The sequence below is a fragment of the Capricornis sumatraensis genome, chromosome 4 (assembly GCF_032405125.1).
Source record: "Capricornis sumatraensis isolate serow.1 chromosome 4, serow.2, whole genome shotgun sequence".
NCBI classification, from domain to species: Eukaryota; Metazoa; Chordata; class Mammalia; order Artiodactyla; family Bovidae; genus Capricornis; species Capricornis sumatraensis.
This window is the reverse complement of record NC_091072.1, coordinates 88,123,265-88,136,090: the sequence shown is the minus strand read 5'-3', so window position 1 is coordinate 88,136,090 and position 12,826 is coordinate 88,123,265. Positions and strand designations below refer to the sequence as shown.

Genomic DNA, 12,826 nt, shown 5'->3' with positions numbered 1-12,826 from the left:
TCACAACACAAACTAAAATGTTCAGGTCATCCCTGAATATGTAAGGCTGTGGCAAATAAAAGTATTCTATAAACTTTATTTTGGTGTTTGAGAGCAATCAACCACTATTGGGCCACATCTAAGCACAAATTTGTGATCCCAGAATGTTTTTCTGTGGTTCCATTTCAGTTTGCTTTGATACATTAACACTCCTGTTACTAGAGAAGGGAAATAAGTTCACAGATTTTATAATAACATTTTCCATTAGTAAAGAGTCTGCCTGCAATGCGGAAGACCCAGGTTTGATCCCTGGGTCAGGAAGAATCCCCAGGGAAGGAAATGGCTACCCACTCCAGTATTCTTACCTGGAGAATTCCATGGACAGAGGAGCCTGGCAGGCTACAGTCCATGGGGTCACAAAGAGTCAGACACAACTGAACCCACACACATTGCTGAGGAGGAATCCTCTTCAAGGCTCTGTATTTTGAACCTTGTAGATCTATGGACCATTCCAAAATGATTAGAATATGTTTTAGGAATTTGAGTTTTCATTTGATGAAAGCCAAGTGAGATTCTTATAATTGTTCCCCCAAAACTGAGCCTACTTATATCTGCTGTTCCAGTACTATCAGGTTACCAACAGGATAATAATTATCCCAGAGCTCATTAAGAAAAAGAAAATCCATCACTGTCCTGTTTTGTTTCCTTGAAGTGGCTCATTATGTTCATAGTAGAGGAAAATACATCAGCATTTTATATGGCATACCTTTGGATTTAGTTGACTGCTCACTATAAGAGGATTTGAGTCAAAGCCAAATTGCCATTCACAACCAAGGAGGCTCTGGGGACCTTCCAGAAAAGTTCTTTGTTCAAGTGAATTCACACCAAATACTGTTCAAAGCTGCTGTGTTTTCTTTCCCTGCTTTTGTCTGTGTGGTGTCAGTGGTTGAGTCTTCCAAGCAGATCAGGGTTCAGACAGGTGGCAATGAAACTGGAAGTAGAAGACACCTAAGTTTCCTAACTGAACCTGAACTTAGCAATAAACTTTGAGATTTCTTTTCATTATTATTTGTAAATTAGTAACACACGACTATGGTAAAAACATTCAATTAATACCAAGAGAGTAGGTAGAGAAGGGTAGGTCATAATTTTAAAAACATTAATTTTGTTGTGAGGATTTTGATGGATTCATTGATTCCCTACTCAAAGATATGTGGAAACATGGGACTTTCCTTGTGGTCCAGGGCCTAAGCCTCCACACTCCCACTGCAGGGGGCCCAGGGCTCAATCCCCAGTCAGAGAACTAGAGTCCATGTGCCACAACAAAAGATCCTGAATGCCACAACTAAGACCCAGTGCAGCCAAGTATATAAATAAATAGTTTTTGAAAGGATATGTGGAAATATGTTCACTGGCTACAGGGAAATGGGGCAGAGGGAAAGCAGTAAAGTAGAAAATTATTTGGCAAAAAATTTTTATATAACAATAAAACCTCCAAAGCTTTCTCTAGTCTGATAGATCCACTTGGATTTTCCTTGAAGACTGCATTCAGCCAGGGCTGCTTCTATGCAATACCACACAAAAGTCAAAGTTAGAATCATTATTTAATAATCAAAGGAAGTATAACTGCAACTCTAGAACTTACCAGATTTGTGACCTTGGGAAATAGGCTTATTCTTTTAGAGTCTCAATATAGTAAAAGGAAGATAATGGTCTTATCTCATGGAATTGGGGTGTGGATTAGCACTCAGCAAATGTAGCTGTTACAATGTTTCCTTCAGTATCATTTGTGCTTAGGGAATAGCTGAGGAGAAGGAAATGGCAACCCACTCCATCATTCTTGCCTGGAGATCCCAGGGACGGGGGAGCCTGGTGGGCTGCTGTCTACCGGGTCACACGGAGTCGGACACGACTGAAGCAACTTAGCAGCAGCAGCAGCAGAGGTGTATGAATTATGCTTGTATTGTCATTTGCTTGTCAACTGTATATGAAATCATAAACATGAAGGTGATTTGAAACTATAAAAGGGCTAGCTAAATGCAAGGGCTTTAAAAAATTATCTGAGCTTTAATAAACTTGTAATATTTTCTGACATAATATTCTGGTTTTAAATCATTATTATTTTCCCTAAAAAGATATTCATTTTGAGGTTTTTTTCTTTTTCTTTATCATCCACCTACTATAACTGACACATTTTTAGTTCCATATAGAGACCGGATGTTGCAAACCATCACATGCTGAGCTCCTGCTGGTGGAGGCAGGGGCGGGGGTCTGTGGAGGATACAGAGCATTTAAAGGAGACTTCCTTGTTCTCCTGGGCTGCAATTATTAGAATATATCAGAATGTCCCATCTGACAAATGATTCTCAAGTGAAAGACTTAGCTAACATTCCGCTTTCCTTTGAGGAATAAAGCAATCATTTGTTCCTATGTCCATAACTTTAATTGTAATGTATTCATGTATTTTTTTCTAGGCCTCCAACCCTGGGCAATTTGAAAATGACATTGATGCATTATGGCAGCGAGGACAAGTTCCAGAGTCTGTCGTTTGTCACGGTCGAGTGGGCATAAACACAGATGCACCGGACGAAGCCCTGGTTGTCTGTGGCAACATGAAAGTGATGGGGACGATTATGCATCCCTCTGACAGCCGGGCAAAGCAGAACGTCCAGGAGGTGAGCAGGGGGCAGGCCTCAGACACCTCCTCTGACACCCTAGTCAGGAGTTCTGGGTTCTCCTGGCCTCTGACACGCTGGGCACGAGGCGGCTCTCCATGTCACCTGTGGGCGTGAGATAAACACGGTGCTTAACAGTTATGATCGTTGGAGTTGTTCGGTGTCTCTGCCGAAACTATAATGCAGCTCCTACCCGAGAGACTGCATTTGCCTCCCAGGAGTAGTGGGCCGTGACAGCGTGACACTGGCTTCACAAGCAAGAAGTCTCCGAGTTATTTTCCACAGGCTGCTGCTTTTCTGTTGTCAGCCACTAGAGCTTGCCTTTCCTTTTCATCTCCACACTTTCATCCCCCTGTTCATCTTCTGAGCGCTGTCTTAGGGCCGTTCTTGCTCATATTTCTCCTGGGCCTCTCCACCTTCTTCCTCCCAGAGTCCCTGGTACCAGGCCTGCCAGCCACTGTCTTCCCTGCTCAGCATCCTTCTGAGAACACTTAGAGAAACTTCACCTCCTCAGTCCTCACTCAGGCAACCCCATCCATCATCCCCAGTTTCCAGGTCAAGACATTTTCCCTCTGTAATGAGGCATGCATGCCTTATAAAAATCAGAAATCAGGCCTTGAAAGCAGGAGGCTACTTGTCCACTTTGGGCTTGCCTGGATAAAAATGCCTAACCTCACTGAAATGCCAGTGTCTTTGTCTATAATGTAGAGATGATGCTTCTCTGCCTAACCCCGTAATTTTTAACCCATGGAGACAATAAGTACTGAATCATCTTGGAAAGTAACAAATGCTATGAAGACCTAAGGGGTCAGGATGAAAATGCCAGGTCATTCCAACCTTAATTCTGTTGCCCACTCATTGCTTCTGCCCCCTCCCCACCTTCTCACACATACTGCGTCTCCTGTAAATATTTTTGAGGCAGTGGCAGAATGGTGTTTTTAAATCTCCTTTCTGTATTCTTTCTCAGTTAATAGGAGACTTAATTTGTAAATCACTGGCCATGCTACCGGACTGCATTCCTTTCCCAGTGCAGATCTGCACGGGTTTTTCTAAACTAGCCAAGGAATGTCCTCGTTGGCTGAGAGAATCCCAGAGAAAGGCTGTAATAGCAGACTTTTATACTGATTGCAAATTTGTGGTTCATGTTAGAAGAGCTGTGACCTATTAGCTGGATGGGAACTCTCAGGGCTGGGAGGTTCTCATATACATTTCCAGATACCAGCCTTAGATACCATGCTTCTACCTTTTAAAAAGAGATGAACTGTCTGTGCTTCAGATCACACCAACTCAAACTCATCCTTGCAACTGGCTCTACAATCCCCCACCAGGCCTTATCTAAATGTAAGCGGAAGATGACAAGTGGGGAGAGTCCTCCATAATCCCTCCTGCTACCATTTATCAAATGTCTTCATCGAATGATGTTCCTTGGTTTGAAGAGAATATATTGTCTTAAAATAACAAGGTTCCCTGGAACTTCTCAAATCCCTCCAGGAAGCTTCTCTATAAAGTACAGTGTCACCCAATCAAGGCTCTAGATGAGATGTTCCTGTGTCCCCTTCCTGCCCAGAGCAGCAGGAGGGAAGAAAGAAAAGCAAGTCCCTGGTTAGAAGGCTAGTCTGAGCCCTGATTCTGATACCTACTTGCCCAGGAACTTTGGCCCAGACATGCTCTATGCCTCTATTTATTATTCTGTGAGTGGGGAATATGCATATTCATTTCACTCACATTAAAGGATATTTCTAAGCTCATATATGGGAAACATGTTATAGATGTATACAGCTAAGCAGATATAAATGGATATTACTATTATTGACATAAAAATGCAAGTTATATACATAATTCATCCATTATTTCACATTAATATTTTTGTCTTTCATAAGTCTATCCACACTTATAAAATGCACGCCTCTAGAAATCTTATCTATCTCATTCGCCATTTATTATAGGCAAGAGAGATGATGGTAATGTTGATGATGGTGCTGACAGATACGTGAGCTTCATCTTCCCTTCTCCCTGACTCAATTTTCCCAACTTTTAAAAGAAGGCCATTCTTCCAAACATGCCAGGAAGTGAAGCTTGGTTGATCTGATTGGAAGCATAGGGCTGGAGGCTTTTTCCCATCCTTTAAGGAGGCATGATAACCAGAGCTGGCTTCTGGATTAGCTGCTGTGAAACAACTGCTGCGGCTACACCTGTGCCTGGTGCTGTGATGGGAGGACAGATGGCAGCTGCTGAGTGCCTGACTGCATCTCCTCGCTCCAGGCAGTGGGGAGGGGGCTTTGCAGATAATAAGCACACAGGCACCCTGTGTGGAGAGGCCTGGAGGAGATTTCTTGGACTTATGTGGGCTCATATCCAAGACACAGAGACGGTAAAGCAGATGTGACTAAAACCTGCAAAACAGAAGCTCTGGAAAATGAGATGGGCCTCTGGAAAGAGCAGTTTCACTTACCTAGACATGGCGTTTACTGAGGCGATAATAACCTGGAGAAGAAACACAGCTTTTACAATGGAAACTGAGCAAAATTAGGGTGGAAAGGGTGTGCTGAGAACCAAAGGGGCATGAAGAACAGCAATGTCAATGCAAAAAATTAATAAAGAAAGAAGTTGAACGTAGAATGCATCAGTCAAATTCTGTGGTAAAGGCTGAAAATAAGGCAGCAAAGGCCTAAACAAGAAAAGCCAGGGGAAAAAAAGTGAGTTAAGGCGAAATGATCCAGACCATTTCAGTTGGTCTAGAACAATGGTCTAGACCATTTCTCCCAACTGCACCAGCAGTGTGCTAGTTAAAGAAAAAGTGTGTTGAGCTCAAAACAGCCAAACGTGCAAAGTCTCCCTTCAGGGCCATGAGCCAAATCAGAAGTTCAGGGTGAGCTGGTGCCATTCAAGCTGCTCCTGATGGGAGACTGATAGCCTGGGCTGTGGGCCATGTGTAACGAGATCTCCCTCCCTAAACAGGGTCTGTGATGTCTTCTCCGCGGTACTATGCTTGAGTTAATGGTATGGAAACCTTGAGTGTGAGATAGCATGACAGAGACAACCATTTGCATTCACACTCAAAACTTTCCGAAGCTGCTGTGGGCAAGATCAGATGCCCAGATTCACTCGCTAGGCTGTTACTCAACACACACCGCTGAGCAAGACGTGGGGTTGAATGGTGGCCTGGGTACAGTTCCTAGCAGAGGATTCCAAGGAGGCACAGCCCTTGTCTCTGGGGGTTTCCCTGGGCCACTGTACATGCCACAGGGAACATGCAACTCAAGCTGTGTATATTTAGCTTTGGAAAGTCTACAATCCAGCATTAGAAGTCATGAGAGCATTTTCTTAGATAAAGATTGTTCTAGAAGGTGTTTAGCTCCCCAAGTCAACCCTTAAAATTTTCTTTGGCCAAAAATCTGTCTGAATACAATGGTAGTAGTCCTAGTGAATCTAATTGCTATGTCTGGGAATATGTCTTCGGGGAAAACAAAGTCAAGAATCCCACTTAGACAGCAGGAGTTATATTCCCTCTGTGTAGCCTGGACTGTTGGCATGAGGGCACATTCTCCTCTGGATTCCCTCTGCAACAAAGAGACTGGCACTGCCTCCGCTTTGCTCTCTGATGGGCCATCATGCAGGAACCAAGGGGATAATGAGAAGTAGGCCAAGTGGGTACAGGTCTCCCAAGAGTGCAGGGAGTTGGGGCCAGGGCGGGGCCTGGCTAACTGCCTCCTGATTGACCCTGCCTTCAATTCTGTTAGTGTCAGTGATGGTTCTGCCATTTCACTACCTCCATTCTTTCATTCCTTCTTTCCTTCCTTCAAAGTCTGGATGCCTGTTACCTATCAGACACTGTGCCAGGTGCCCTGCAGGTTCTTAGATGGTCAAGATCCAGGTCTCAGCCTCAGGGAAGGAACTTTCATGAAAATTTAAGCTCCAAATAAGAACTACTCCTTGAATCTCCAGGGCTTGGCATAGTATCTGGCACACAGTAGCTACTCATTTTATATTGTTGAATGAATGAAGTGGCTCACAGTGACATGTACACACAGGGCAATGTGAGACTCTGACTGCTCCATCTGGGTACAGCTGGCAAGGCTCTCCTTGCTCTGGCCTTCAGCTGTACAGTCTAGACACACCAAACTCTGCATTCGGTCGTGCAGACATAATTCAGGGGATTTGCTGCCTCAGGACTTGGCTTATGGTGTTCTTTCTGCCCAGCATCTCTGTCTTATTCTTACCCTTTCCACTCCCTTCCCTAGCTGACACCTGCCTTTGACTAATTTCTATCTTTTATTTATTTACTTATTTGGCTGCACCGGGTCTTAGCTGTAGCATGAGAAATCTTAGTTTCGGCATGCAGGATACAATTCCCTGACCAGGTATCAAACCTGGGCTCCCTACATTGGGAGTGTAGAGTCCCCGGCCCTGGACCACCAGCGAAATCCCACTCCTATCTTAAATTTATTAATTTATTTAATAAATATTAGTTAAGCACCTACTACAAGCAAGGAATCGTTATAGAAACTGGTGATATGGTGACAAACAGAAAACCATGGGCTCAAATACATCCTCACCCCCACAAGGGTATCTATTCAACAGAATGAGACCGCAGAGGTGACTCACTAGTTGTTTCGTGATGAACTGATTAATGCCTGCATGTAAGGCAGAGGGAGCCTTCCTAGTCTTGGAGGTCAAGCAATGCTTCTCTGGTGAAGGGGTGTTTTAAATTGGGGACGTGGAGGTAGAGGAGCAGGAAGGAAGCGCTTCTGAGGCAGGAAATGCCCTGAGCAAAGGTCTTGACCTTGTGGAGGGGCAGAGTGTGTTTGAGAACTGAAATAAGCCAAGGTCTCTGTTGGGCTTCACCAGCTCTGGTAAGCTCTTTTTCACAGTCCCCTGAGAATACGTTAGGTACCTCCTTGGAGTTGATGGGATTCTCTTTTCATAACTCCATCCTCACCTGCATTTTTCACATTGTAATATAATCTTATGGGATGAGTCTGTCTAGACCATGGACTTTAAAAGAGCAATCATTTTGAAGTTCCAACGCTTAGTGTAGTACCTGCTGTATCAAAGGTGATTGGTGAATATTAGTCAAATGAAGCAGTGAATGAATGAATTGAACTAAGCTTTTGATGACAGCAATGATCAAAACAGCTGTGAGTTCCCTGACAAGTACCTGAAATAAAGTTGGTCCGTTTATCCAGTTAAGCACCAAGTCACAACTTCTGATACCAGCCAAATGGATGAACAGAGAGCCGTTTAATGTCGGAAGAATTTTCCTGCTCACTCGACAGAGTGAGTGCAGGGAGGAGTTAAGGGCCAAAGCAGGGATTTCTTAAAACAACAGAAAAGCATTTCTAGTTGTTCCAACATATAGATGATGTCCAGGTGGTATATTTTTAATTGCCAAGAGATGCTGCTTTCATAATCAAGTTATGTTCCCTAAAAGAAAATTTAGGGACCCACATAGTACTGCCAACTTTTTAACTTGTCAAATTAGGTCATTAAAAAAATCGATCATGCTATTACTATGAATTCATTTTTTAAAAACTCTAATTGAAAAAGAAGTCTTTGAATCAGCACATTTAGCCCTAGGAAAACTCCACTATATTGTCTTTATCGTTACCATTTTGCTAGCACCCATGAAATTTATTTTGAGCAACTTGCAGTGACAGTTGGGAGTGTTTGAACTACTTCTGTAAGAGTGGTCAGCTCAGAGGAGGACCTCTGGTTAGGGTGGTCTAGGGGAGAGGTCATCTGTAGGAAGGAACCCTGAATTTTGAGGGACCTGCTGGTGGGTCATCTGGGCTTGCAAACTGTCCCCTGAAGAAGTTTTCTCCAGCAAGATGTCCACCAGCAATTCAATGATATATTATATACCCATTCTTCAAATGTTGTTACTTGAACTAAGCCCTGCTCTTTTAATTTATAAATACAAGGTTGGCTATGTTTGTTGAGTATTTACACCATGTGCTCCTTTGGAAATGATACCTTGCCATTTTGGACAGCACTTGTTTCTCTCCAAGGTCAGCCAGCTCCATTCTCAAAAAGATGGTTTAACTCTTAGCAGAGAGAGGTGAGGCCAGAGTAGTGAATGAGGGAGCCTTTGCCCTGTGACTTATTTAACTTTCATTTGTCTTCGGCTTTGCTGGCTCTTCTCTGCTGCATGGGATTTTCCTCTGGTTTCGGCAAGCAGGGGCTGCTCTCTAGTTGCAGTGTGTGGACTTCTTATTGCAGTGGCTTCTCTCGTGGAAGCACAGACTCCAGGGCACTCGCGTTTCAGCAGCTGCAGCACCGCGGTCCCAGGATCTAGAGCGTGGGTTCAGTCGTGGTGGTGCAGCTCAGTTGTTCCTCCCCATGAGGAATCGAACCCGTGTCTCCTGCACTGGCAGGCGGAATCTTTACCAGTGAGCCACCAGGGAAGTCCTTTATGTCTTTAAAAATGTTTTCCCCTGTAATTTAGCCATTTAATTCTGGCTCATTTTATAAACTAGTGGATGGAAGTCACTGACATGAATTTTGAAACTTTCGCTTCTTGGAGGAGAAAACATAAATTTCTCTTAAAATAGTTTGGGCAAAAGGAAAGGACAGTCCCACTGCCAACATTCTTTGTCTCTCTGGGTCACTCTGAGTGTTAATTTGAATAACAAACATCTACGTGCGTGAAATCTGCTCTTTAATTCCATTAGGTTGACACAAACGAACAGCTGAGAAGAATAGCCCAAATGAGGATTGTTGAATATGACTACAAGCCTGAATTTGCGTCTGCAATGGGAATAAACGCTGCCCATCAGACAGGTACACACACAAACTCGCTTCTTGATTTTATGTGCTTGACTATTCATGTTTTAATTCCCACTTCATCTAGAGGCTGTACGCCCATAGCTCTTGACAGCATCCTGTCGTTCTAACATGTCCCCTGTGAAAGCTATAATCACCAGAACAGGGCAGGTTAAAGAAATTGCTGTGTCATCTTTACTCAACAACCCCCCCGCCCCAACTCCTGCACCCCAAGGTACTGGTGGACGATTCTGAATGCGTTGTTTCTCTTCCCCAGAGTCCTCTTGCTCATGGGATGAGGGCTAACGGATAGATGGCAGAACAAACAGCCCTGGACAGCCTCTGGGTAGAGGGGGAAGGTGGCCAGGCTGGTGGGTCCAGTCAGAGGAAAGGCAGAGTGGTGTCTATACTCCAGACCAGGAATTCTAAAGAAACAAGGACCATTTAGGGATCAGAGTCCGCCTGCAGGAAAAGCGAGAAAATTAAGCTCCAGCCTTACGTCTATGCACAGGGATTTTAAGGCACTTATCCTTTCCAACTTTGGGCTCAGAGTCTCAAGAAAGAGTGGAGAAAACAACACTCCCACTTTTTTAAAAATTCATTTATTTTTTAATTGAAGGATGAATGCTTTACAAAATTGCATTGGTTTCTGCCAAACATCAACATGAATCAGTCATAGGTATACATATTTTAATCTTAGAGTGGTTCTGGGATCCAAATTCCTCTTTTGCTTCAAATGCCTTGTAGATCAAAGCCAACACTGAGGAGGGATAAGTATCTATTTGCAAAGACATCCTGTTCACCATTCCCATTCAGGGAAAGGTCTTCTCCTGACGAAACCTGATGGAGTGTTTGTGTCTAGGAATGATCGCCCAGGAGGTGCGAGAGATCCTGCCCAGAGCTGTGAGGGAGGTTGGCGATGTCACCTGTGAAAACGGAGAGACGTTGGAGAACTTCCTCATGGTGGATAAGGTAACCCCTGAACAGATAGCTCCCCTAGGACTTGAACCCCACAAGTGAACCCCCTTCTGTGGCCAGATTATTCCATGTTCGATATTCACTGTGCCCTGAATATCCAACCAGGAAATGGGACAGTAAAAAGAATTCTTCACTGAGCTGTAGAGTAAGCAGGTATTAACTGTCTTACACTGGTCGTAGGGACCAAAAAAGAAGTCGCGTTAGGGAAAAAGGGGAAAGACCACACACAACACTGGAGACCACGGATCTTGTCCGAGGAGCAGTGGGCCTGGGAAAGTCCACTCACCCGGACTGCCCTTCATCATCATGAGAAATAGTGACAGCCAGTTTTGATTAGACTTTGTCTTGAAAAATGAGACTAAACCTTGCAAATGTGTCATTTCTCTCACATGATATCCTTTAAGTTATAATTAACACAGTGTGCTCCTCTTAGAATGATTGAAGACTGAATGAAATGTTGAATTTTTTTTTTTTCAGCATAGGTTTTCAACAAAACTGTGTTTGACTTTCACAGCACAATCATAAAGTGGGTCATTTTTACAAAGATATTCACGAGCTTCATCTTTTTTTCCCAAGGGCCTGTCGAAATTCTTTGATATTTAAATCATTCTCTCTCTTTTTTTCAAATCGTTCTCTTGTGAAGGAAAGTCACCACCCTTGCAGATTAGTTCCTCTTCGCTTGTTAAAGGAGTCTGCCATTTCCTTACGAGCTGATGCTTTGGTTATGATTTGAGGGGTTCTCCCAGATCACATCTGTTAATTCTGTGAAATCCTGCATCTTTCACAAGGTTTGCAGATTCACTCTGTGGCTGATTTGCTTTCCATCACATTATAATATTTGGTGCTAGAGGGAAGGCTGATTGACATGGGGATTTCATGGTAGTCAGAAGAGATGTTTGAGTGAAGACTAATTTGTAATTTGTCAGCTCATCAGGGCAGTGCTTCAAAAACTTCAAAGTGAGCATGAATCAGTGGCTGCTGCTGCTGCTGCTGCGTCGCTTCAGTTGTGTCCGACTCTGTGCGACCCCATAGACGGCAGCCCAGCAGGCTCCCCTGTCCCTGGGATTCTCCAGGCAAGAACACTGGAGTGGGTTGCCATTTCCTCCTCCAATGCATGAAAGTGAAAAGTGAAAGTGAAGTTGCTCAGTCGTGTCCAACTCTTAGTGACTCCATGGACTGTAGCCCACGAGGCTCCTCCATCCATGGGATTTTCCAGGCAAGAGTACTGGAGTGGGGTGCCATTGGTGGGGGCGTTATTAAAATGCAGGTTTTGGTTCAGCCAGAACAGGGTGAGACCCAAGATCCTGGATTTCTAACCAGCCTCCAGGTAAAACCTATTTTGCCAGTCCTGCCAGTCAGCAAGACACATCTGGAGTAGCCAGGTAGGCCCTTTCAGTCTTCTACCTACAAGTTCTTAGACAACAATCTCTTAGATAACAGCATCAGATGGCCTGTTCACTGGGCTGCAAGGGCTGAGTAGTAGAAGTTGAGTTATTAATACTTCTTCCTGCCTCTGATTCCCTAGAGAAGGAAATGGCAACCCACTCCAGTATTCTTACCTGGAGGATCCCATGGACAGAGGAGCCTGGCGGGCTACAGTCCATGGGGTGGTAAAGAGTTGGACACAACTAAGCAACTTCAATTTCACTTTCAATTTCACTTTCCTGCCTCTTAGGACCACATCCTCCATAGGAGAAATTCTTCAGTCTCTCAGATGTAGGTTCACTTGAGAGGTGTTATCATCAGAAATGTATTTGAAGAAATTATTAAAAAAAAGTTTTTTTGGCCATGCTACATGGCTTGTGGCTTCTTAGTTCCCTGACCTGGGATTGAACCTGGGGCCCCTGAGAGCACCGAATTCCAACCACTGGACCAGCAGGGAGTTACCCAGAAATTTATTTTTAATAACAAAAACAACACCAGTATTTAATTTACTTAAAATACAAACTATTTTATATCTAAAATAAAATGTTATAAAATATATTTTAAAATATAATAAAATATAAAATATATTCAGAGGTATCGTATGGAATTTTCCAGGCAAGAATACTGGAGCAGATTGCCCTTTCCTCCTCCAGGTGATCTTCCTGACCCAGGGATCGAACCCACGTCTCTTGCATCTCCTGCACTGGCAGGCAGTTTCTTTACCACTATGCCACCTGGGAAGCCATTAAAAATATATGAAAACATAAAATATATTTAGAGGTATATGTAAAATAAAGTCACCCTCACACTCTTGCTTCCTGGGGTGAGAGAAAGAGCAGAAGCCCAGCTGTCAGCCTCAGGGTCCTGGAGTACGTCACCAGGCTGCCAAGGTGGGGGCTCCCGGGGTCTCGTCTGGTAGCAGCTGTCTTACTTCTGTCTCCAGTCCTTCCCTGGAACATTCAGGATAGAGATTTCTATGTTGCCTGTGTGGGTAGCACCTGCTGAGG

General features: G+C 43.9%; 1 protein-coding gene across 1 annotated transcript in view; it reads left to right on the top strand.

Moving 5' to 3' along the window:
- Positions 1–12,826, top strand: part of MYRFL (myelin regulatory factor like) — a 119,462-nt gene that overhangs the window by 67,026 nt on the left and 39,610 nt on the right. The window contains exons 11-13 of the mRNA XM_068971449.1: positions 2,454–2,654; positions 9,326–9,434; positions 10,279–10,388. Coding sequence (XP_068827550.1) covers positions 2,454–2,654; positions 9,326–9,434; positions 10,279–10,388 — 420 coding nt within the window. The remainder of the gene's footprint in view (positions 1–2,453; positions 2,655–9,325; positions 9,435–10,278; positions 10,389–12,826) is intronic.